The sequence below is a fragment of the Balaenoptera acutorostrata genome, chromosome 5 (genome assembly GCF_949987535.1).
Source record: "Balaenoptera acutorostrata chromosome 5, mBalAcu1.1, whole genome shotgun sequence".
In the NCBI taxonomy this organism is placed as follows: domain Eukaryota; kingdom Metazoa; phylum Chordata; class Mammalia; order Artiodactyla; family Balaenopteridae; genus Balaenoptera; species Balaenoptera acutorostrata.
Genome location: NC_080068.1, coordinates 142,399,241 through 142,423,428, shown reverse-complemented (window position 1 = coordinate 142,423,428; position 24,188 = coordinate 142,399,241). Strand labels below are relative to the sequence as shown.

The 24,188-nt window shown below is 62.8% G+C and overlaps 1 protein-coding gene across 6 annotated transcripts in view; it reads left to right on the top strand.

Moving 5' to 3' along the window:
- The window catches only part of SH3BP2 (SH3 domain binding protein 2), a 39,370-nt gene extending 16,205 nt beyond the window's left edge, over positions 1–23,165 (top strand). The window contains exons 1-13 of one of the 6 annotated variants that reach the window (XM_007172287.3): positions 2,091–2,383; positions 8,728–8,867; positions 10,043–10,145; positions 11,638–11,755; positions 12,111–12,181; positions 13,049–13,137; positions 13,397–13,465; positions 15,230–15,881; positions 17,240–17,363; positions 17,526–17,581; positions 17,989–18,070; positions 18,741–18,800; positions 19,156–23,165. In XM_007172287.3, the coding sequence (XP_007172349.2) occupies positions 2,301–2,383; positions 8,728–8,867; positions 10,043–10,145; positions 11,638–11,755; positions 12,111–12,181; positions 13,049–13,137; positions 13,397–13,465; positions 15,230–15,881; positions 17,240–17,363; positions 17,526–17,581; positions 17,989–18,070; positions 18,741–18,800; positions 19,156–19,293 (1,785 nt within the window). In that variant the 5' untranslated portion in view covers positions 2,091–2,300 and the 3' untranslated portion in view covers positions 19,294–23,165. Of the gene's footprint in view, positions 1–2,090; positions 2,384–7,548; positions 7,713–8,291; positions 8,472–8,727; positions 8,868–10,042; positions 10,146–11,637; positions 11,756–12,110; positions 12,182–13,048; positions 13,138–13,396; positions 13,466–15,229; positions 15,882–17,239; positions 17,364–17,525; positions 17,582–17,988; positions 18,071–18,740; positions 18,801–19,155 lie in introns of those variants that run through there. The other 5 variants (XM_007172285.3, XM_057547371.1, XM_057547373.1 and 2 more) reach the window with 5 other exon arrangements.
- Positions 23,166–24,188: the final 1,023 nt, after the last annotated feature.

Genomic DNA, 24,188 nt, shown 5'->3' with positions numbered 1-24,188 from the left:
TCCTGACCTCAGACTCCCAGAGGGAATAGGGTTGGGGACGGGGCCGACGCAGGTCTGACTTCCACGGAGACCCCTGTCCCTCCGCTCGGGGCCGTGACTGCCCCTGCGGCATCGCAGTGCTGGGCCAGGGCTCCAGCGGGCGTGGCCCTCTGCCTGCTCCACCTCTGCTGCGGATAGTGCGTGGTGGCCCTTCTGGGGCAGGGGCGAGGGGAGGCTGTGGCTTCTGGACCCCAGGCCTCCTGATCCATCCTTCTGTCTCCCCAGTGAGGGATGGGATGTCCCAGGGAGAGCCGGCCGGCTCCCGGTTCCGGGCAGTTCTCATCTGCAGGCCTGCACCCATGCCCTCCCCCTCCCCCCCCCGCCGCCCCCCACCCTCCCCCGGCTCTGGCCACTTGCTGCCCGGACTTTGACTTCCTCAGGCCACCCCTGCCCCAGCAAACTCCTTCTCAGTCAAAGCTGGCCCCTCGTCTGGAGGCCTCCCTTGATCCAGTGCCTGCCGGGCACCTCCTCTGGACCTCACTCACAGCCCCTTGAAGCCCCTGCCCTGTCCCAGAACTGCTCCACTGGCTTGTCCTGGCCGCCCAAGCCCCAGGGGCTCCTAACCTGCTATTTTATCTCAACCCTCAGCACCGATGAAGAAACCAAGGCTCAGAGAGGCTAAGTCAGTAACTTGAGGCCCGCAGCTGGCAGAGGACAGAGGTGGGCGGGGTGCCCAGCTGAGTCTGACTGGGGGCCCTCTCCCCGCTAGGGGCAGGCTGTGAAGGGGAAGGGCAGGGGCCCCACTGAACCTCCCCATTGCCACCACCCGTCCATCTGTTGTGGTCAGCTTTCTGCTGAAGGCATGGCCTGCCCACGGCCACCGAGGGCACTGAGGCTGACACAGGCTGCGGAGGCCAGGGTCCCGCCCTGAGGACAGCTTGTACACAAAAGCCCCAGCTCCCCATCCTCCAGGAGACAGCAGGTAGTCTCACACCCCAGACCGGCCCCCGGGTGGTGCGGGGGCCTTGGCAGGGGTCTGGGGCTGTGCACACAGCGGGAGATGGAGACCCAGGGCCCGCCTCCCTCAGGCCCCGACACGCAGGGGTGCGGGCTGACTAGGCGCTGGCACAGCCGGCTGTGGGGCTATGCCCTGGGAAACCTGGCGGGCAGGACAAGGCCTTTGCAACGCCCGAGGACCCTGTAGTCTGCGGCCTCTGTCACCCTCAGATCCTGCCATGGCGTGGCCCCAAAGCACTCCTTCCTCCAGCTGGTCTTGTCCTCCCTGGGCGAGGTGTGACCTTGAGACCCAAGCTCAGCGGAGGAGAGGCAGGGGGCCTGGGGGCTCAGCACCAAGCAGCCTGGGCTTGACCGGGGAGGGGAAGGAAGGCCGGCTTGGCGGGGCAGAGCGGGCTCGGGAGGGACCCAGTCAGGGACTAGGGAGTGACTGGACTGTGCTTTACCACTCGGGTTGTAAGTGCTTTCTAGCCAGCCAGGTGTTCACGGAGGCAGCGGAGAGTGGCGATCACTGCTCTGTCACAGCAGCTCTGTCACAGAGGCTGTCCCTGGCGTGGGGGGATGGGGTGGGGCAGAAGGCTTGGGGGACGGAGGGAAGGTGACGGGCCGACGCCTGGGCCCAGGCTCGGAACCCATCCCTTGGTCCCTTGGTGTCAAAGGGCAGAGAGGTGGCCACCTTGAAACGCAGAAGGCTCTGGTGCCAGAGGCACAGCTGCTCTGTGTAGCCTCGGAAGGCAGAGCTGGGCAGTGGCGCCCGTGGTGGTGGTGGGAGCACGCCCGGGTAGTAGTGAGCTCCCCTTGCGGGGCGTAAGCACCGACTTCTTGTGTGGCTGTCTCTGGGGTCAGGGAGGCCGGGCCTGGCGCCCTGGGCTTCGGGGCTTCAGTGAATTGCTGGGAAGAAGTCAAACGTACAGAGGTGGCCCTGGGGGGGACCGGTGGGGCGCTGCCTCCCAAGGGGCACAGCTGGCCTCATCCCAGGGCCTGGCGAGCTGTGGTCTCTGGCCACAGTGGGCGTGGCCAAAAGCCAGCAGGCCACACGGCACTGACCGGGCACAGCGCTGGGCCTCAGGACCTCAAAGGTGGAAGGCAGGAAGTGCTGGCTAGCCGGGGCTGCCCAGGGGCCCAGCAACAGGAAGCCCTGGGCGGGGAGGAAGCCCTGGAGGCCACGGGGCCCAGATGCAGCAGGCGGCTGTCAGCAGGAGGCTCCGCGGGCGTAGCTGGCCCGGCACCCTGGACTGCGCCGGGCACCGCGCCTCGCCTGCCTGGGGGAGGCCGACTGAAGCCCCGCCCTGTGGCCCCTGAGCCACATGGCCTTCCTGGGCCCCAGGACACCTGCCCCCAAGCCGTCGCCAGGCAGGAAGACAGTCATGTGCTGGGTCAGTGCCACCAGGTCAGCGGGGCGGCCCTGGGGCTGGGGGCTCGGGAGGTGGTGCCGGCCCAGCACCTGTAGGGCCGCTCAGGGAGGCCCCGTGTGGAGTCAGAGACCCCCTCAACGGGGCCCGCGGTGGGGCGCACAGGACGCTGGCGCTGGGACCTCTAGAGGAGAGCCCTCAGCTGGACGGGGCAAGTGGGAGCCCAGAGAGGACAACCCCGCCCCCTGGTCATGTGCTGCCCTGCCTGGGTGGCCTTGGCGTTTGGGTCCTGGGTGCACACACCTTGTGCGTGTGCGTGTGTGAGTGTGATGGTGTGTCAGTGTGACCGTGCCTGCACCGCGGGGACACGGAGAGCTGTGTGAGCTCCCACTGCCTGCCTGCCCTGGGAGCGCCGTGCTGGGGGGCCTGGCAGGCAGCCGCAGAGCCTCAGGGTCTCAGGGACCCCAGCCCAGGTCGTGCCTCCCTCCCTCCCTCTGGCATGGCTGGTCACTGGCCTTCACTGGAGATTTTTGGTTTTCATTCTTTTATGGAGCAAGATTCTGGGAAGAGGAAGAGGGAGGAGAAACTGAAAGGAGAGACGGAACCAAGAGGCGCTGGGGCCCCGCCCCTCCAGCGCCACCTAGCGCCCGCTCTGTGCCGGGCAGGACAGGCTGAGCGCTCCACTGTTCACCGGCTGTATGACTTCTGAGTTACTCAGCTTCTCTGAGCCTCGGTGTCTTCATCAGTGACGTGGGGATGACACAGGTTCACACAGGGGGTGTTAGAATGGTGACATGGGGTGGTCCCCGAGAAGTACAGAGGCTGGTCCCCACGGTGAGTGCCCGGTGTGCTCCATGCGAGTTGACGACTTGCTGAGCTTGTTTATTAGTGTCCTAGTCTGTGAGATGGGGGTAAAGCAACGCCTGTACGGTTTAATGAGCTGTCGGGTCAGACTTGGTGCTGGACCAGAGCAGGGCTGCGGGGTAATGATGATGACTCTGACCTGTGCCCAAGCTGCCTGCCCAGGGCACTGGGGCCACCCATGAAAGGTCCTGCTAGCCCCTGGAGGCTGTGTGTGTGTGTGTGTGTGTGTGTGTGTGTGTGTGTGAATATAGACGTGAGTCAGTGTGTGTGTATAAGTACATTTGAGTGCAAGCAGGCATGTGTGAGAATGAGTGCATGTATAAGAATGAATGTGAGCGTGTACATGTGCGGATGAGTGTGTGCATACGTATGAGCGTGAGCCTGTGTGAGTGCATGTATGTACGTGTGCATATATGATTATATGCAGGTGGGTGTGTGAGAGTGTGTCTTCGGGTATGAGTGTGTAAGCGTGCATGTGTGCCTATGACGAGTGAGTGTGTGCACAGGTGTGAGTGCACTGGGGGACCTGGTCTCTTCTCCCTCGGGCCTGGGACCCCCCAGGCCCCCCTCGCCCTGCAGCTCCCACACATGGGCGGCCTGGTCACCACTGACGGAACCCCGACCCTGTGGTCCCACGAGGTGCCAGCTCCCACCACAGCCAAGGCCGCACCTGCAGGTGCGGGAGAGGAGAGCCAAGGGAACCCTGCCCTCCAGCTCCGCTCTGGTGCACAGGCTCACACCTGTACACACGCGTGTGCACACACACTGACGTGCACACACAGAACCTTCTGCCTCTGGGCCGTGTGGCTCACGCACACATCCTGTCTGGGTGCACCGTCTGTGACAGTGACCGCGTGTGCAGAGCCACAGCTAACGTGTGGGCCTGTGCAGGGGATGACCACACGCCCCGGAGGCTCACAGCCCCAAGGCTGGTGGAAGCCACAGAGCCTGCGCTTCCTGGAGCCCAACGGGGCTGTCTCTGTGGGAAAGAGCAGCTTTCCCTGGCCTGTTCTGCCCTCACCCCTGCAGCCTCGGGCCTTGGGTCACACAGACCAATCTCAGCTGAGAGAGAAGTGGGGGTGGGCACAGAGCAGAGACTGGGGAGTGTGCCAGGCACTGTGCTCCTGGGCAGGTCCCAACCCAGCTCCCCCAGTGGTGCAGGGCAGGGCCGGGCGGCCAGAGGATATCAGGCCATCAGGATGAGCTTCCCCTTCGATGGTCCATCTTCTGCAGAGGGGCGGGGGATATCAGTGTCTGTCCCTGAAGCAGGGACATTCCCAGGGGAGGTGAAGGTGGAGCACGACCAGGCCTGCTACAACCCACCCTCCCCACCCAAGGTCAGCCCGTGGACACCCAAGAGCCCTCCTCCTGCCCACAGAGGGACGGTGGCCAGGTGAGACTGAGCCCCTCACAGGCCTGCACCTGCCTGGCCACAAGCTGACCAGGGTGGGACCGCGGGCCGCCTGGGCTCCTTCCCCCTGCTCGCTCAGGTGTGGAGCCAGGACGAGGGGTGGGCCCCATCAGTCCTCAGCTCTGCCTCTGGCACCCCCTGCCCCACACAGATGCCAGGTCTCCTTACAGATGGGGGAGGAGGCGATGGAGCAGGGTGGGGCTCTGTTTCAGCTTCCTGTGCCTTCCAGGCAACCTGCAGTCCCCAGCACCCAGCGGGGTCAGCATTCCACACCTCCTTTGGGACTGCCTGGGTGCCCCCTGTGTGCTGGGCCTGAGCTGGTGGGACCATCTGAAAGAGGGGACACTTGAGTTAACTCTTTTTTTGTTGTTGTTAATATTTTTATTCATTGCAAGCGATTCCTGGTAGTTATTTATTTATTTTATTTATTTATTTTTGGCTGCGTTGGGTCTTCGTTGCTGCGTGCGGGCTTTCTTTAGTTGTGGCGAGTGGGGGCTACTCTTCATTGCGGTGCATGGGCTTCTCATTGTGGTGGCTTCTCTTGTTGCGGAGCATGGACTCTAGGCGCGTGGCTTCCATCGTTGTGGCTTGTGGGCTCTAGAGCGCAGGCTCAGTAGTTGTGGCACGTGGGCTCAGTAGTTGTGGCACGTGGGCTCAGTAGTTGTGGCGCACGGGCTTAGTTGCTCTGCGGCATGTGGGATCCTCCTGGACCAGGGCTCGAACCCGTGTCCCCTGCATTGGCAGGCGGATTCTTAACCACTGTGCCACCAGGGAAGCCCGAGTTAACTCTCTTTCATTTTTGGATTGTTCGTTGCTAGTGTAGAGAAATAGGACTGATTTTTGTGTATCGATCTGGTATCCTGCCACCTTGCTGAGCTTGTTTATCAGTTCTAATCATTCTTTCTTTAGTGGATCCCTTGGATTTTCTAATCATCTAATCTCTGAATAGTTTTACTTTTTCCTTCCCAACCTGCATAGCTTTTATTGCTTCTTCTTGCGTAATTGCCCGGGCTAGAATCTCTGGTACAATGTTGAATAGAAGTGGCAAGAGCTGATGTCCTTGCCTTGTCCCTGCTTGTAGGGGAACACTTTCAGTCACTCACCATTGTTTATGATGTTAGCTCTCGGTTCTTCATAGATGTCCTTTACCAGGTTGGGGAGGTTCCTCCCCTCCTAGTTGGTTGAGTGTTCTTATTATGAAGGATTGTCAAATGCTTTTTCTGCATCTATTGGCATGAGCATGTGGTTTTTGTTCTTTATTAGATTGATACAATGTATTACCTGCTTTGAATTTTGTTTTTTGGGTTTTTTGTTGTTGTTGTTGGTTTGGCTGTGCCGTGAGGCTTTCGAGATCTTAGTTCCCCCACCAGGGATTGAACCCAGGCCCTGGCAGTGAAAGCGCTGAGTCCTAACCACTGGACCACCAGGCAATTCCCTACATTTTTTGAATTTTGAATGTTAAATGAAGCTTGCATTCCTAGGATAAATCCCACGTGGTGTAGAATCCTTTTTATATGATGCTGGATTCAGTTTGCTAGTATTTTGATGAGGGACTTTACGCCGACATTCACAGGGATATTGGTCTGTAGTTTTCTTTTCTTGCGAGGTCTTTGGTTTTGGTATCAAGGTAACGCCGACCTCTTAGAATGAGTGCCTCGCTCTTCGGTTTTTGGAAGAGTTTGTGAAGGACTGGTGTTCGTTTGAACCAACTCTTGAGGGTGAGTTAGTTCAGTTGTAACAGCAGGCAGTGGGAACAGTGTGGACAGAGGCCTGAAGGGGGGAGCGCGGTGGATTTGAGTAACAGGAGCCACGGGCCTGGCTGGTGCAGGCACACACACGGGAGGTGGAGGGCTGGAGGGCAGCCCGTGAGAAAGGTCCACAGGGGCTGGATCCGGAAGGGCCAGCTGGACATGAGCAGGTCCTGGAGCTTTAGAACAGAGCAGTGATGGGCATGGCGTGCGTGCTGGAGCCTGTGGAGAGGGGAGGGTGATGGAGGAACGAGACTGGAGGCCAGGGAGGGAACTGAGGAGAGGAGGTGGGGTGGGGCTGCCCGGAGGTGGTGGCGAGGCGCACAGGCAGGGCGCTGCGAGGAGGCAGCCTAGAGGGCTGGGAACGCTGGGGGTGTGGCGTTGGCAGGGGCACCGGGAACAGGCACAGAGGCTGGTGCAGCCTCAGTGTAGGGAGGCTGCGGTAGAGGCGTGAGCGGCAGGGGCTGGCTGCAGCGGGAAGGGGCCAGAGCGCTGGCCTGAGGCAGAGGCCTGGAAGCCAGGGACCGCCCGCTGGGTGGGAGCAGGGCGGAAGCTGTTAGACCCACCCTCTGCTGCAGGTGGCCCATCTCGGTGGCAGCCTGTATGCAAGCGGAGGTAGAGAAGGCAGCCTGCTTGGGAGGCCAGCCTGTAGCCAGCCTAGGGGGGTCCTGGGAGAGGTGCCCGCATCCTTCCAGGCAGGTGGAGCTGCCAAGGACCGGAGCCCTGACCCCTGCGGGGAATCCCGCGTCAGACAGGCGACGCAGCCCGCCCAGAGGGGGCCACGGGGGAGGAACGAGGGGGGACCGGCAGCCCCGGCCGGGAACCTGAGTGCTCGCGCCCCGGGGGGCGGGGGGAGGGGAAACTCGCCAGCCAGCCCCGCTTCAACTCCAGCTCAGCCCCGGGAGGCGGGGCGGCCCGCACCACCCTTGACAGAGGTGCACCGGGCCGGGGCTCAGGGAGGAGGAGGCGGCACTTTCCCAGGGTCTCCGCCGCCAGGAGCCGGAGGGGCTGGGGCCCGGGTGTGGGGGCGGTCGGGGGCCCTCCAGGCGTCCGCCCCGCGCCCCCGTGCCCCGACCCTCGCAGCGGCCGGCGGGGAAACTGAGGCCCCGCGGGCTGATGGGCGGGGCGGTGCCTCACCTGCGAGGGGCGGAGCCGGCGGCCGGGCAGGGGGCGGGGCGGCATGGCGGGCGAGGGGCTGCGGCCGCGGGACGGGTGTCGGCGGGAGGAGGGCGCCGCGGGCGAGGCGGCGGCCCGGGCGCGCGGCCCAATGCCGTGTCGGTGCGCGCAGGGGAGGCGGGCGCGGGCCGACCCCCCGAAGCCGGCCGTGCCCGCCGCGTGGACGCTGTGAGGACCGAGCCGGACCGAGCCGGCGCTTCCGGCGGGAACAAAGGCGGGCGGGGGCCGGCTGCGGCGGGTCTGGGGGCTCCGGACGGGGCGGGGGCCTGTTCGTCTGCCAGCACCTCCCGGGGCGGGTGGGCGCGGGGCCCCCTCCTCCCTACGCCCGCGGGGCTCTGTCCGGTGCGGGCCGCCGGGCGGGCGCGGGGGTGGCGCGCTTTGTCGGAGGCTCCACTGTTGGTTGGGGCGCAGGCCAGAGGGGTGGCTTTGTGCGCAGGTGGAGCTGGAGGGGGCAGCCCGAGCGACCTGGGCAGGGGTCGAGGGGCAGGCGTCCGGGGAGGCGGGAGGCGGTAAACATCTGTTGGAGCCTGCCGGTTTGCTGAGAGCGGAGTGGTTTTCTTTGTGTGTGTGTGTGTTTGGGGATGGGGCAGGAGTTCCAGCAAGGCTGGGCCTCTGGGTCTGACCCGAACTGCTCCTCCAACTCCACTGGGGCCCCCGGACGGACCAGGCCCCGGGTGGGGTGGGGGCAGGCACTGGATAAAACAGTGCAGGGTGGGTGGGTGCTGTTCAGAGGGACCAGGGGTGCGGGAGGCCCCGAATGTGACTGGGCATTGAGGTGCGTCACAGAAGAGGGGAGTCTGAATCTGGGTATTGAAGGACGAGTAGGAGTTCTCCGTGTGAGGAGGGATAGCAGTCATTCCAGGCAGAGGCCGGAAGTGTGAAACTGAAAGAACCTGCCAGGTTTCTGGGAGAGCAGCTGGAACATGAGTAAGAGGCTGTTAAGCAGCAGGGCCTTACAGCCAGGCCTGGAATGTAGGGCCCTGCGGGCCTGGGTTAACCCTGAGGCAGGCAGCCTGCCCCTGGAGACCGTGCACTGGGTGGTCCCTGCCCAAACCATGCCCCAGGCTGACTGGTAGACAGCGTGGATCCCAGCCAACCCACCAAACGATTGTCCTGGCCCCGTTTGGCGAGGGTGCGGCCCCCACCCCTGGCTGAGACGTGTCCCCTTCCCTTTGTATTGTAGCTTCATGGCGGCCGAGGAGATGCACTGGCCCGTCCCCATGAAGGCCATTGGCGCCCAGAACTTGCTGACCATGCCTGGGGGTGTGGCCAAGGCTGGCTACCTGCACAAGAAGGGCGGCACCCAGCTGCAGCTGCTCAAATGTGAGTCCCCTGGGTGGTGGGGAGCACAATGGGAGGACGTGGGGGCAGGGCTGCGCCCCACTGGACCTCCTTGGCCAAGCGCCCTTCCTTTCTGAGCCTCTTCTTCCTTCCTTACCTGGTGGGCCCTCCAGAGTTTCCCTTCTCTCGCTGCAGGCACCCCCTCGGGGCCCTGAGGTTGGCCTCCCCAGCCCCCAGGACTGTGGAAGGGTCTGGGGTGGTGCAGCGGGTGGAGATAGGAGGGCATTTGGTGCACAGTGCTGACCAGCTGGCCAAGGGAGCTTCAACCTGTGGCCAGGGGCGGGAGCCCTTGTTGGCCTGGTAGGTCTGGCCCCGTGGTGGTGCCCTCGCCTTATCAGGTGGGTGTTCAGTGAGTCAGGCAGTCACTCCGTCTGCAATGAACCCACGTACCAGGCCAACAGCCATCTGGGTGCTGGACCTCCAGAGCTTCATGAGACCGGGGCTCTGGTGCCTAGGACAGCAGGCTGGGAGAGGGGGAGAGCCCCCAGGCCTGGGAGATGCCCAGGCTTCAGACACTGAAGCCCAGGAGCATCAGGGCCTTGCCCACCCCTCTGACCCGCCACGAGCATCCCATGCCTTTGCTCAAGCTGTGCCCTTTGCCAGGGACTCCCTGGCCCTGTGCTGCCTGGTTGAGGTGCCCCAGGCTGACGGGTTTGGTTTCTCTGTGGGCTCCGATTGGTCTGCTCTCCTCTTTGAACGGGGAGCCTCCAAGGAGGGGCTGTAAATGAGCCGCCTCCAGGCCTGGGAGGGGCTGCTCAGGGATGGGGCAATAGCCCCGGGGGTTCTCACCATAACTGGCTCCACACCAGTGGCTCTTGTTGGCAAGATCTCTGGGCTTCTTTGCCCCCAGCCTCGCTCCACCCAGCAAGGCGGCTCTGTGGCCTCCCTGGGCCTCTGGCCCTGGCTCTGCCCTTCCTCGAGCCACTTCAGTCCCTTGTCCCTGGGGCCTGTGGTAGCGCCACACGGCCCCCTGAATGTCCCCTGCCCTGGAGGGACCAGCATGCCCATCCCTCTGTCAGCATTTGGCCCCATGGTAGACTCCTGGGGAGGGGCAGGAGGCCTGGCCTGGAGTCGCCCAGGGCCTCCAGGTGTGGTCCCTGGAGTGGGGCCTGCCCAGAGGCTCAGCCCCTGCCCTCGCCCCGCCGCCCCGCTCGCAGGGCCTCTGCGCTTCGTCATCATCCACAAGCGCTGCATCTACTACTTCAAGAGCAGCACGTCCGCCTCCCCGCAGGGCGCCTTCTCGCTGAGTGGCTACAACCGGTAAGTGCCCCACTGACCCCCAGCCCCACGGCCAGCGGGTTCGCCCCGGTTCCCACCCAAGGCAAGTCCAGGCTTTCCTGAGATGGTTCACACCCCCAGCCCTTCGGATGGGTCCAGCCTCTGCGCTCCATCCTGGCCTCAGGCCGTTGCCGAGGGCCTGGGGACGAGGCTGGGGCTTCCTGCCGCTTTATCAGCCTCAAGGGTTGCAACAGCCTGCTCTCCAGAGTCCCCAGTGACTTCTGCATCCCTCCTTCCTCCCCACCTTTTCCCCCTCAACCATCTCCGTCTCCTTCTGGCCAAGAGCCCAGCCCACTACCCCAGGCCCTGCCCCAGGCCCCCCTGGCTCCCGGGGCCTCCCAGGCTGGGGCCAGTTCCCCGCTGTGGGCTGCCAATCTATCAGTTGGCCATGAGCCTGCCCTCAAGGAGCTCTCTGACTCATGGGCACTGGGCCTCCCCCCACCCCCACCCGGGGGGATGGGGCATGTTGGCACGTGTGGGCCCTCCCACGGCCTCAGGGGCCTGCACGGTGTTGGGGGAGGGGGTCAAATGTGATTCCTGGCTTTAGGTCTTGGTGTCACACCACCCAGGCCCTGCACACAATGGCATTAGTCTGTGCCTCCTGCCCCCCGGGAGGGCCCATACCTTCCTGCCTATGAGAACCTGAGTGTCCCGTGGTGTCAGTGGCAGGACTGGTGCCCTTGGGGAGTGACTCTAGGCCTGCACTCACATGCTGGCCACAAGCTCAGTAGGGAAACTTGCCCCAAGCACCCAGCCCAGTGCCCAACCCCCAGGTGGAGGCTGGGGGAGGCTCCAGGGCCCTGTGGCTGCCAGCGGGCACTGGTGGATCAGAGCTCTGGGGTCCCCTGGGGAGGGACATTTCCTTTCCCCAAACACACCACCCCTGGCCTGGTGGGAGTGCAGCCTTGCAGCAGGGGATGGTCCAGGCCCTCTGATGGGCCAGATGGACACACCTGCCCCAGGCGCCCAGCCTGACAGCGCCCCCCGTGGTAGACTTTGTGATCTCTACGCAAACCCCATGTCCTGGCTGCAGGAGTGGCCACAGTGAGTCACTTCCCTGAAATGTTCTCAGGCCAGCCACCTGGCAGCAGGGGCAGGGCTGAGGGTGACACGAGCCCCATGAGGGTCCCCAGGAGGTAGGCCAGGGGCCAGGCGGGGCCCGAGGCATCCAAGTAAAGTAGCATTGGTGGGCAGCGAGGGTGGCATGTCCTCGTCTCAGAGCCCTGCACGCGCTGCTCCCTGGAAGCCCTCCTGGACCCCTGTGCCCTCCGCTCACTGCCCACCCTTGCCCACACGCTTCCTTCTGCCTGACGCATCCAGGCCTTCAGCCAGCAGCTCAATGGGCCGACCATCCAGATCTTCCCGTGTCCCTCGGGGCGTGGTGCTGGGTGCCAAGTCCTGTCCAGGGGCGGGGCTGTGCTTGGGCCGTCCCTGCGGGCATGGGCCGCATGGTGACCACTGGCACTGCCCTCAGGGTGATGCGGGCAGCTGAGGAGACGACATCCAGCAACGTCTTCCCCTTCAAGATCGTCCACATCAGCAAGAAGCACCGCACGTGGTTCTTCTCTGCCTCCTCTGAGGATGAGCGCAAGGTGATGGGGGGCCGGGTTGGACCTGCCTTGTGGGGACGGGGAACTATCAGGGCCCCCGTCCAGGCCCTGAGGGGCCATGGCTGGGGCATGGGCAGCTGGGTGGGTGCCGCCCCCCAGTCTCCGGTCCTCACGCCCAGGGCCTGACGCCAGCCCCCTCACACTCAGAGCACGCTGTCTCAGGAGGAACCCTGGGTGGGCTGAAGGGGGGCCGCGGCCCCAGAAGGGCCAGCCAGGGTCGTCTTCCCCAACCTTGGTGGTCGACACAGACCAGCCAGTGTGGGCAGGGGAGGAGGGATGAGGGTGGGTTCCTCCCCTGGGCCGCATCATGCCCGCTGAGGGCCTGACTGACCCGCAGAGCTGGATGGCCTTGCTGCGCAGGGAGATTGGCCACTTCCATGAGAAGAAGGAGCTGCCTCCGGATGCCAGGTGGGCCTGGCGGTGTGATGGTGGCCGGGTGTCACTGGGGCCCTGGACTTGACACGTGTGCCTGCCTCCCGACCCCTGGGGGCTTGGCCCAGAATCCCTTCCTTGAAGGCTTTTCTGAAGGTGCCAGCTGGGCCACGTGTGTGCGGGGTGTGCACCTGTGTGTGTGCACCCGAGTGTGTAAGCATGTGTATGCGTGCACTCCATTGGTAGTTCCTGTCTGGGGATTACACGTGCTTTCACTTGCCCGCCCAGGAAGCCCGGCATTTCTAGCAGCTCAGGCCTTTGGGTTCCCAGTGCCCCTCACTAGGGAGTGAGACCAGAGTCAGTCCCCAGGGCAGTGGCCCAGCCTGTCGGGTGTTGGTGACCGCACGGTGAGGTGGCTCAACAAGCCGCAGGGGCTCTCTGGGCGGGAACTGCATCCATCCGGTCCTTTCAGAGATGAGGATAGGGAGGCCCAGGTAGGGCTGGGCACACCTAGGCTGTCCCGCAGGCCCCTGCCTGAGCCCCCAGGGCAGGAGCCGGTGGGGACGTGGGCCCAGCCTTGCGGCCTGGCACCGGCTGGGCGGTCAGGGGTGTACTTGTGGCGAGACCCACGGTGGGGCTGAGGAGGGAGACACCACAGCCTCCAGTCCCCTTGTCTGCCCTTGTTTTGTGTGTACATGGCTGTCTAGATCTTTCTGTGTCCGCACGTGTCCATGTGTGTTCTCGTGTTTATCTGTGTGTGTGTCTGCATCCGCGTGTCTGAGTGTCCACGTGCACGTGGCTGCGTCTGTGTCTGTACGTGTGTCTGTCTGTCTGCGTGTCCGAGAGTGTGAGTGCAGGAGACCCGCTGCCCGGTACTCACTGCCCCACCCGCCCTGCGCTCAGCGACCCCAGCTCGGACACAGACAGCTTCTACGGTGCGATCGAGCGGCCCGTGGACATCAGCCTCTCTCCGTACCCCACTGACAATGAAGGTGAGGCGCGTCCCCATCCTCTGCCCGCCGTCTCTCCACGCCTGACTGCTGCCCAGGAGGGGGACGTAGCTGGCTGGCCTCGCTGCTCCGTCCCTTCGGCTTCCCCAGGCAGCCTGGGTCTTGGGTTCCCATCCTGCCCACCTCATCCTGGCCCCAGGCCCCCCTGAGGGAGCGAGGTCCTGAGAGCCCCGCCTGGCCACCCCGGCCTGGGTGCCCCTGGCCTGGTGGCCCTGAGTCCGACCCTGCATCTGCCCCACAGACTACGAGCACGACGATGAGGACGACTCGTACATGGAGCCCGACTGCCCAGAGCCCGGGAAGCCCGAGGGTAGGCGGGGCGGCCGGTGGGCCTGGGCAGCGCTGGGAGTAGAGAACAGGACTGGGGCCTGGAGCAGAGGCCCCCCCCACCCCGGGCCGGGGGTGTCAGCCTGGGCACGGCTCTGGGTGGCCTGAGGCCCGACCGTCTCCACCTCGGGCCTCGGTTTTGCTCCTTCAGCCCAAGTATTGGGAGGAACAGAGCAGAAGAGGCTGGCTCTGCTCACCTGCCCTCTGACCTCCTCCAGTTAGCCTGGGAGGGGGAGGGGCGGTGCAGAGATGGGTGAGGGGGAGCCCCACGCGTGGGAGGCCGAGCCAGGGCTGGCCCTGGGGGCTGAGAACAGGGAGGGAGGATAGCTCTCCGTGAGCACCTGTGGCCAGATGGTCACTCAGCTGCCCCACCCTCCAGAGCGCTCGGCCCGGCAAGGGGGACAGGCTTGCACCAGGCATCCCAGGGAAGCGCAGGGACGGGTGGGGGAGGGCCATGCCTCTGTCCTGCCATCTGTCCCATCGCTCACTATTCCTTCCACCCCCAGTGCTCCTCCCCCAGCTTCTCTGGTTCTTGCTGATTTCATCATGGCCGGGGACTCCCTGTTCCTTGGCCTCCTCTCCAGCCACCTTGTCTTCTGCCCCCTCAACTCCTCGTGGCCTCCTCTTAGCTGTGCCTCCCTCACGTGCACCTGGGACCAGCCCTCTTCCCTCCCACTGGCTCCCTCCCTCTGGGGCCCCAGCTCCCACAGGCCTTCAGCCCACCAGGACCTGCAGGCCGGCACCGAGCCCACGTCAGACCCTTGTCCATCCTCTGGTCTTAGCGCCCTCGCTCGCCTGCTTCGCTCTCTCATCTCTCGGGCCTGTGACCGCAGCCCTGGTGAAGCCCTGCCTCCGTCTGCCCCAGCCCTGGCTGGAGAGAGCCCACGGAGGCCTTACTCTCATCCCCACCTTGGACCTCCAGGGGCCCAGTGCCCCTGCACACCTGCTTGCGCACTCCCAGCTCCTCTCCCAGAATGTCTCTCGTCAGGGTTCCCACCCCAGCGCCCGAGGGTGGCACTTGGCCCGGGGCCCCCTCCCTGCCCCCACCTGCCTCGCCAGCCCCAGACACCTCGTGCTCCGGGTCCCCTCCCGCCCAGCCCTGTGCTGCCCGGGGTGCCCACGCGCACGACCCCGGGGCCCAGGCCTGGCCCGCTCCTCTCCTGTCACTCCTGGGCCACAGCCAGTGTCATCAACAGGCTGTTGACTCCTGACATTTCCAGCCGGGGCCTTTCCTCTGAACTCTGGGCCTGGGCCCCTGGAGTCCACTCGACGTCCCCTAGATGTCTCGCGGCGCTGTCAACTTGTTAGGAGCAAACCCAACCCCCAGCTTCCCCCAGCCTGCTCCCGCCCTTCCTCCTCACCTCTGTTAGTGGGAATCCGAGCCGCCCCAGCTGAGGCCCAGTCCTGGGAGGCTTCCTTGCCCCTTCTCTTTCTCGCCCCGACCCACTCCCCCGGAAGCTGAAGGCTCCTGATGTGACACCCAGGCTTCAGGAAGTTTGCACAGGCTGCCGTATGGAGGACAGAGAGGGAGGGCCGGGCGGCCTGGGCTGGGCCAGGGTCCCAGAAGGAAGGGTGCATCGGGAGTGCTGGGCATCGGGGCTGTAGGGCGGGCGGCCAGGCTGTGGGGCTGGGGGCTGAGGGGTTGCACGCCTGCTTGGCCCTGGCCGTCCCTTGCCGGCAGAGGTGGTGCTGCTCCGGCCTCCAGCAGGGGACGCTCGCTCACCAGGTGGGTCTCCTTGCTCTGCAGATGCCCTGAGCCACCCACCGGCCTACCCCCCACCTCCGGTGCCCACGCCCAGGAAGCCCGTCTTCTCTGACGTGCCCCGGACCCCCTCCTTTCTCTCCAAGGGTCCAGGCCCTCTGCTGCCACCCGCACCCCCTAAGCGCAGCCTCCCCGATGCCGGCCCGGCCCCCGAGGACTCCAGGAGGGAGCTGCCGGGCCCGAGGCGGCTCGAGCCCGGCCCCAGGGTGCCCGCCCCCTCCCGGAGGGTGAGTGACCCCCCACTGGGCGGCCTGCCCGCCGTGCCCAGCCGGAAGCCACCTTGCTTCCATGAGGACACCAGCCCCGGCCCAGAGCCCCGGGTCCCTGGCCACGGCGCCAGCTCTCCCTCTAGCTCTGCCAGCGCAGCCGCTGCCACCTCCAGGAACTGTGACAAGCTCAGGTCCTTCCACCTGTCCCCTCGGGGGCCACCCACACCTGAGCCCCCTCCCGTGCCAGCCAACAAGCCCAAGCTCCTGAAGATGGCTGAAGGCGCCCCCCCGAGGGAGGCAGCCAAGCCCGGACTCTTCGTGCCTGCCGCGGCCCCCCGGCCTCCCGCACTGAAGCTGCCCACGCCCGAGGCCACAGCCCGGCCCGCGATCCTGCCCAGGACAGAAAAGCCGCCCCTCCCCCACCTCCAGTGAGTCTGTGCCGCACTGGTGCCACTGGGACCCCTCTCCAGCCTGTCTTCCCACCGGCGACCCAGCCCCCCTGCCTCTGGCACGCAGCCCGTGACGGGCGCCAGGCGGCCCTGGCCTGGGTGGGGGGGAGGAAGGCGCCTTGACGGTCCTGGGCTGCCTAGGCTGAACGGCCTCCCCTACACCTGACGCAGGGGTTCCCGGGGGGGTCCCGCCTGGCCCTTGAGGTCCAGCCCTGTGGGTGGTGAGCCTGGAGCCCGTGGCTGCCTTGGGGAGCAGTGAGCGAGGCGGGGCTTTGGGGACCCCGGCCTCCCAGAGCCCCTGCCGTGCAGTGAGGGCCCTCCAGGCGCTGCCAGCCTGCCCAGGGATGGGCACTGTGGGGAGGTGTGGGCCTGAGCCCTCCTGAGCCAGAAGTGCCCTTCCCGGCCCTGTCTGGGGCTCCAGATGCCACCCTGGCTCTGACGCCCCCGAGGCTGCCTTTGTGCCCTTCCCGACTGGGAAGCTGCCAGTTCCCAGAGGCCTGCTTGAAACACTTTCAGCTTTATTGCTGGGCAGTGCCGGGAGACCGGCGTGTCATCACACCCACAGCCCGTAGGGCCCTCAGCAGTGAAGGCTCTGGGAGCCCCACCGGGGAGCCTGGGCGGGTGCACTAGCACGGTTCTTCCTGAGCACCCTTGACCACGGCACCCTTCTCCCTAGGGCTCTGTTAGCACTGCCACCCGTGGGGAAGTGCCTGGGAGGACCCCTTAGCACACTCATGGTTCTGTTTCATGAGGGGCCGCAGAGTTGTAGGCTGGCTCACGTGTTCATGAGCTCTGGATCTGGACCTGAGTGCCACGGGGCTGCGTGTGCCCGGGCTGATCGTCCACAGCACAGCCTCACCCACAGCCTGGCAGCCCGTCCCAGGGTGGCCTCCTTTAACCCCCCCTGAAGCTCTGGAGGCTCGGACCGTGTGGCCACAGTGAGGGGCGTGTCCCTTCTGCTCGACCCATTCACATCCATCCCCCGTGGCTCTGGGAGGAGTGCGACTTGGCTGAGGTCACAGAGCTGGTCAGTGGCAGAGCTGGGCCCTTTGCCCACAGCGTCTGGAGCCCAGGACCCCCTTTGCCGGTGACCCCGGCTCAGGCTGCCAGGCATCAGGCGATTCCTGCCACCCCAGGGCGGTCAGCGTGGACCCCTCCAGAGCTCTGTGGTCCTGAGCCTTTGACAGCCACCAGGGCTGCAGGCGCCAGATCTCATGGGTCCTGAGGCTTGGTGTGGTCACTTGGAGGGCACGGGGAGCAGTGTTGGGAGGCGAGCAGAGGGGGCCTGTCCCACATCTGGCAGTGACATGGCCTTCCTCTCTTTGCTCCCCTTCCAGGCGATCACCCCCCGACGGGCAGAGTTTCAGGAGCTTCTCCTTTGAAAAACCCTGGAAACCCGTGCAGGCGGACACGCCGCAGGCGGACACTGGTGGGGAGGACTCGGACGAGGACTACGAGAAGGCAAGGCCGAGCGGAGCGCCCAGACCTCAGGCGGGGTGGGCGGCTGCGGGAGAGCTGGGGGCACGGAGCACGGCGCAGAGCCCCGGCTCCCGGCACAGGTGGGCAGCCAGCGGGGAAAGCCCCACCCAGGCCTTGCCGCTGACCACGTTGGCCTCCCTCCAGGTGCCGCTGCCCAGCTCAGTTTTCATCAACACCACGGAATCTTGCGAAGTGGAAAGGTCAGTGTGAAGCTCTTCTTTCTCCAAGGCCTTGTCTTGGCAGACCTGAGGTTCTCTGCCACCCCTGCTACACACACCTACACACACGCACGCACACACGCACCCTCACCCTCCGGTCTTCCTGCTTTTCGGTCCTCCTCTCCAGCCTCGGTGCTGGGCAGTTACTGGCACGAGAACACAGCTGAGTGCCACGAGAAACCCGGTGAAAGAACTGACTCCTCCCAGCTCAGCCCCTGCTCTGGCCTCGCCCTGGGCTCTGTGCGGCCGGCCCTCGTGGTCCCCAGTGCTCTCGGAACCTGAGCTGCAGAATCTGGGACGACAGAAAGCCACGTGGGGCTGGGGCTGGAGGGTCCTTGAGAGAGCTGTCCAAAGGGGGCTCACCTGTTCGCACGGCTGTGTTCTTCTAGGCTGTTCAAAGCCACGAGCCCCCAGGGAGAGCCCCTGGACGGCCTCTACTGCATCCGGAACTCCTCCACCAAGTCGGGGAAGGTAGGCACCCAGGGAGGATGGTCAGCCGTCACCCTGCTGTGCAGAGGCCCCCAGGATGGCTGCGTTGTGGGGTCTGCCACTCTCTACACACCCAGGCTGACAGGCGAGCGCAGGACTCTACAGTTTGTAGCTCATTTCCCCACGCAGCCTCTTACTTGGCTTCTCAACCGAGCTCCATCCTTGAGGTCTACAGCCCCCTCCTCCCCATCCATTCTCAGGAACTCAGCACCATCTGCAGTGATGCCCACTCCCCAGCACGGGCGTGAGGCACAGGACGCGCTGGGGGGCCCGGGGCTCTGACGGGGTAGGGGGTTCCCCTTCCTGCTCTTTGAAGGGGAGGCTGCTTGGGGCCGTGGGAACATTAGGATGTCTGCTGGCTCTGCCTGTGCCCTTCCAAGGGTGACTCGTGTGACCTCACTGAGCCTGTTTCCCCTTGAGTGTCGGAGATGGTCCTAGTGTGGACCAGGCACCTGCTGCTGTCATTCACGTCTCAGCAGACTCTCTGAGGGCAGGAGTCCCGGGGCAAGGGGCCGCCTATCCTGACCCTGCTGTCCATGGGCAGGGTGACCCTCCCCCAGGGACCCAGCCTCGACGCTGCTGCCCCCGCACCCCGAGTCGATGTCTTCCCTGAGGTGAGTGAGCCATCCTCTGCCCGCTCCTCTCCCCGCAGGTTCTGGTCGTGTGGGACGAAACCTCCAGCAAAGTGAGGAACTACCGCATCTTTGAGAAGGTGAGCGGGCTGCCTACCCGAGGGCGCTGGGCGGGAGGGGAGCCCTGGTCCGGGGCTTGGCTGGGGTCAGGGCAGAGTCTCCCTGGGAGAGCATAGGTAGTGGGTGGTCTGAGGCCAGCACCCCCAGACACCCCTCCTCCGCCCTCCCCTCTGTCCACGGCCCCACCTCCCCCCTCTCCTGGCTTCTCTGTGTCCTCCACTGACCCTAGAGGAGATGGGGTGATCAGCCCTCGGCCCTAGGCTTATTTACAGACCTGGCCGGCGTCCCCTGGGCAGAGCGTTACTGCCGACCGCCCTGTCTTGCAGGGAGGGCCGGCTGGCCGGCCCCTCTGACCCTGCCCCACTCCCCACCCAGGAGGCGAAGTCCTACCTGGAGGGCGAGGTCCTGTTTGTGAGCGTGGGCAGCCTGGTGGAACACTACCACACTCACGTGCTGCCAGGCCACCGGAGCCTGCTGCTGCGGCATCCCTACGGTTACGCCCGGCCCAGGTGACACCTGTACTGCACGCTGCGGGGCAGACACGGCCACGGGCCCACAGCCCTGGGCCACGCAGAAGGAGACGGGCCTGCACGGGAGGACGCACGGGAGCCAGCACCGTGCTCTGACCCGGGGCCTCCCCAGTGGACACCTCACAGAGATTGCCAGGCCAGGCCCCGCCCAGCAGGCTGGGTCCCCGGGGCTCGGCCAGGCCCTGGGCTCCAGAGACTTGTGTGGGGCTCTCCTGTCTCACCCTGCCCACCTCCCAGGAGCCCAGGACTGAGCCCAGCCTGGACTTGATTTACAGAAATTCTGGTACCCCCGGCACGCCTCCCCGGCACTGGGCTGGGAGCTGGGCAGGGCTGGGATATTTGGGGTGGGGGCAGGGGCTGGACCCCCCAGGAACGCTACAACGCAGGCTCCGTGAGGGGCTGGTGCCGCACAATAAAGCACAGATGACATTTGCCCCGGTGGCCAGGGCTGCACTGGGAAGAGGGCATGGCCGGCCTTACTGAGTACCCACACCAGCATCCAAGTGTTGACTGTAGCAGGTCAGCTCACGGGACCTCTAGGAGGTGGTCTTGTTTTCTAGGCCACAGGGCGCTAAATGACTTACCCTTGGGTCCACAGCTGGTAACAGAACAGGACCCAAAAAGTTGGACAGTCTGGGCCCAGAGCCTGTATCCAAAACGCCAGGTTCTGCTGCCAGAAGTCAGGTCCAGGGCAGTGAGGCTACAGAGTTAAAGGCTCCTCACATCAGTAATTGGGTCATTCGTTGGCTTAACCAGTGGTTACTGGGAGACAACTGGGCAGAAGGTACGCACAGCGCCCACCGTCCACGGCAGCGGGGTGTGCAGGGGCTGGGAGCTTGCAACCCAGCTGGGGGCTCCAGGAAGACTTCCTGGAGGAAGTTATGGCTACAGTGCTGCAGGAAGAGTAGGCCCTGTGTCGGCCAGGGGTGGGTGGGGACAGTGGCACCCAGATGCCCAAGTCCTCTGGTCCATGCCTGGTGCAGGCCCAGCACCCATCATCCCCATGCTTCCTGCCATGGAATTCCAGCAGGCTGCTCTGCCTGGCGTGGCCATCCAGGCTGGAATTTTTTTTTTTTTCCTCATAAAAACAGACTCAAGTGGGTGTCAGGGCTGGCAGGGAACCCAGGGTCATTTGCTCCTCGCTGCACTTTTTGCTGGGAACGAGGAATTTGCGATGTAAAAGTCAAGCCACAAGAGCCCATGTGCCCACTAGCCATTGATTAATGGTTCCAGAGGAAGGCCCTTTGGATGTCCCCTCCCCTGCCCTGGGCATGTCCTGGGGTGAGGTGGTGGTTCGCTGGAGGAGGAGAGAGGAGTCCAGTCAGGTGGGAGGCTCCTGGAGGTGCAGCGGGGAAGACAGCAGCCGTCTCCTCCCGGGAACCAAGTGTCCAGCACCATCTCTACAGATGTTTCTTCTGCAGCCGCCCGGTGGAGGTGGGGGCGCCGGAGCCCCTGCTGCTCCTTCCGCAGCCGCTGTGGGAAGCCAGCAGTTCCTCTTTCCTGCGGTTGCACTCCACTGCCCCGAGCCCAGTGACGCACACCAGTCCCCGCTGTGGCTTGCAGTTTCCCTTCCTGGGAAATCAGAAGCAGCTTGCAGCAGTGTCCGGGGTCTGCTGTGCTGCTGATGGCTGTAGGACACAGGACACTAATGCTTTTAGCTGACATGCAGCCGCTTGGCAGCCAGCTCATACTTGAAGACCCCTGAGCTGGAAGGTTGGGGGGTTCTGGTGTCCAGAGCCAGGTGATGGGTCCTTCTGGCTGCCTGGACAGATGAGGCCTGTCTCTGCTAGAGGCCCAGCCCAGAGCCCAGCCCAGGGCCTGCCGGGACAGCTGCCCTCCTCTTTGTGAGTTCACACCCCAGGCCCAGGGCCTTGGTTGCTAGAGTGTGTGTGTGGAGGGTAGTGGATGGGGCCCCAGGCACCGTCCTCCAGCACGCAGGAGGGGCTGGAAGGGGTCCCACTCCCCCGAGACCTGCCATGAATGTTCTATTCCTCACGTAGGGCTGGAGGGTGGTTACCACTGGCTGAGCACTTACTGTACTCAAGGTGCTGAGCTGCACGCTTGACTTAGGTCTAATAGCAGCTGCCCTCCAGGCAAACTGTTTTACAGGTGAGAAAACCCAGGCTCAGAGAGGCCTGGATTCTAGACGCAGCCCTGTGATCTGTCCTTCACTGCTGAGCCCAGACCCTGGCCCCCGCCTAGCTCCCTGCCACCCGTGCGGCCTCGGACAGTCATTGCAGGGTGTCTGGTTAGCCTGCCTCCCGGGGTTCTGGGCATGCCTTCACCCAGCGAGGGGGCCACAGCTCCGCGGGGGACAAGACTGACCTGCCTCACTGCTCTGCCCTCCCAGCCCCAGTCTGTGGGTAAACTGACGGGGGCCCCACCCGAGGCGCTGTGCTGCTCCCTCACCTTACAGATAGGGAAACTGAGGCTCAGAGAGGCTTCGCTGACCTGCCCAGCCTGATGGTGAGTCCAGAGATGGTTCAATTCCTGTGCCAGGGAAGAGGGCCCTGGACACTTTGGGAAGCTTCTCCAAGCTGAGCACTGAACGTGGTTTTACTTTTCCTGCAGTTCATCAGGAGTGCAGTGAGCCTCTGTACCTTCTGTTCATAGAGATTTTTATTGTCAAAAGATGTTTTTAGAACCAGAAGAGACCTCACAAAACAAGCCAGAGTTGCTCCCAGTCCCAACCCCGATTCTGGGTCACATTGCATGGACACCCCCTGCTGGTCCGAGGGGGAGCTTCTGGCACCCCAGGCTGAGCACCAGGGGCCTGGGCCCAAGGGGCTTCTCGTCCAGCTGGGCTGCACTGGGCTGGCCTCTGGAGGGCATGGCATAGAGGACAGCAAGGCCACCCAGGGAATATCAGGCAGAGCTGGCACTTGAACCAAATCTGTGCGTCTCTAGAGGGGCAGTGAGGGGCAGGCCGCAGCCTGTCTCTGGCTGTGACTCAGCAGCGGGGAGCCCCTGGCTGGGCAGCCTGCACACACATCGGGCCCCCTGTCTGTGCCCCGGAGACAGTTGCTAGTGGCCATCCCGCATCAAGCCACCAGCACTCTCTCAGGAGGGAGAGTCGTGGGATGCAAAGCAGACCTGACCCATCTGCCTCCTTCAGACTTCCTTTGCTCCTCAGAAACGTCAGAGGCTGCCTGACAGTTGCCCCTGCATTGCCCTCCAGCTGCATCCCTGGTCACACTCCGAGCTACTCAGAGCTGAGGCACCTCCTTTTTCCTTTCATTTCCGGTGGAATGAAACATTCAGAAAAGTGAACAACACAAATGTACAGCGTAACAAATTGCTATGAAGTGAACCAGCCCCCATGTACCCTGCCGAGCTCAGCACCACCCCCTTCCTCTCTCACAAGTAACCCCTGCCCTCGCTTTGGGGAGGCTCACATTCCTGTTTTGCTATGAAACCTTCATCCATCACAGTGCTTTCCTGTTTTCGCACGCTATGTGAATGGAATCATACAGGTGCAAGCTTTGGCGTCTGGCTTCTGCTTGTTACGTCTTTGAGATTTGTCCAGTGTGATGTGCGTAGCTGTAGTTTGTTCAGATTCGTTGCTGAAAACTGTTCCATTGACACTGGTTCACAGATCCATTTTACTGTGGATGGATGTTTAGTTTGTTTGTAGTTTGGGACAATCACAGACAGTGCTACTAGGAACAGTCTTATCTGGGTTTGTGACGCATGTGTGCACAAGGGTCTCTAGGGTATGTACCCAGGAGTCTGACTCCTGAGTTCTAGGGCCTTTCACTGTTTTCCAAGAATTTTGCAGTAAAAGAGACTTCCCTTGGTTCCACATCCTTGCTAACACTTGGTATTGTCAGCCTTTTCTTCATCTTTGCCAATCTGGTGGGTGTTTAATTATGACTTTAATTTGCATTTAGCTAATTACTAATGAGCTTGGGCACATTTTCATGTATTTACTAACCATTTTGATTTTCTCTCCTGTGAAGTGTCTATTCAAATCTTTTGCTTATTTTCCTGTTGTTTTCTTATTAATCTATAAGAATTCTTTATATAGCCTCAATATTGTCAGCAACATGTATCATATATATCTCCTCCACTGAATAATTGTTTTTTGCACATAGCAAGAGATAAGGATTCACTTTCATTTTCCCCCCATAGAGTTACCCCACCTACCCCTGCATCATTTATTTATAACCTGTCCCTTCCCCAACCATCTGCAATGCCACTTGCCATATATCCATATATGTGTAGGTTTGTGGCTGGACTCTTTGTTCTGTTCCATTTGTCTGTCTGTTTCTATGCCAGTACCAAGCTCTCTTACTTACTGTTGCTTAATTATGTCTTTTTTTTTCTTTTCAAATTTAGTTTATTGGATGACACCACCCAAATAACACCATGCCAACTATTTTTTAAAATTTTTATTTATTTATTTATTTGGTTGTGCCGGGTCTTAGTTGTGGCATGTGGGCTCCTTAGTTGTGGCATGCGAACTCTCACTTGTGGCATGCCTGTGGGATCTAGTTCCCTGACCAGGGACGGAACTTGTGCCCCCTGCAGTGGAATTATGGAGTGCTAACCACTGGACCGCCAGGGAATTCCCTTCAGGTAACTTTTAACTTCATTGAGGTCCTCATTACTTGATATTTATTGTTGTATGTGTCTAGTTTTGTGTGTTTTTTTTTTAACTCCTACACAAGACAGTATTTCTTTTTTCTTTTTTTTTCTTGGAAAAGGAAGGTGTACTTTAATAGCATTTAAACTTTTTATGATGATAAAATATACATAATATAAATTAACCATTTTAAGCATGCAGTTCTGTGGCATTAAGTACATTCACGTTCTTGTGAACCACTACCACCATCCATCCCCATAACTCTTTTCATCCTGTAAAACTGAAACTCTGTC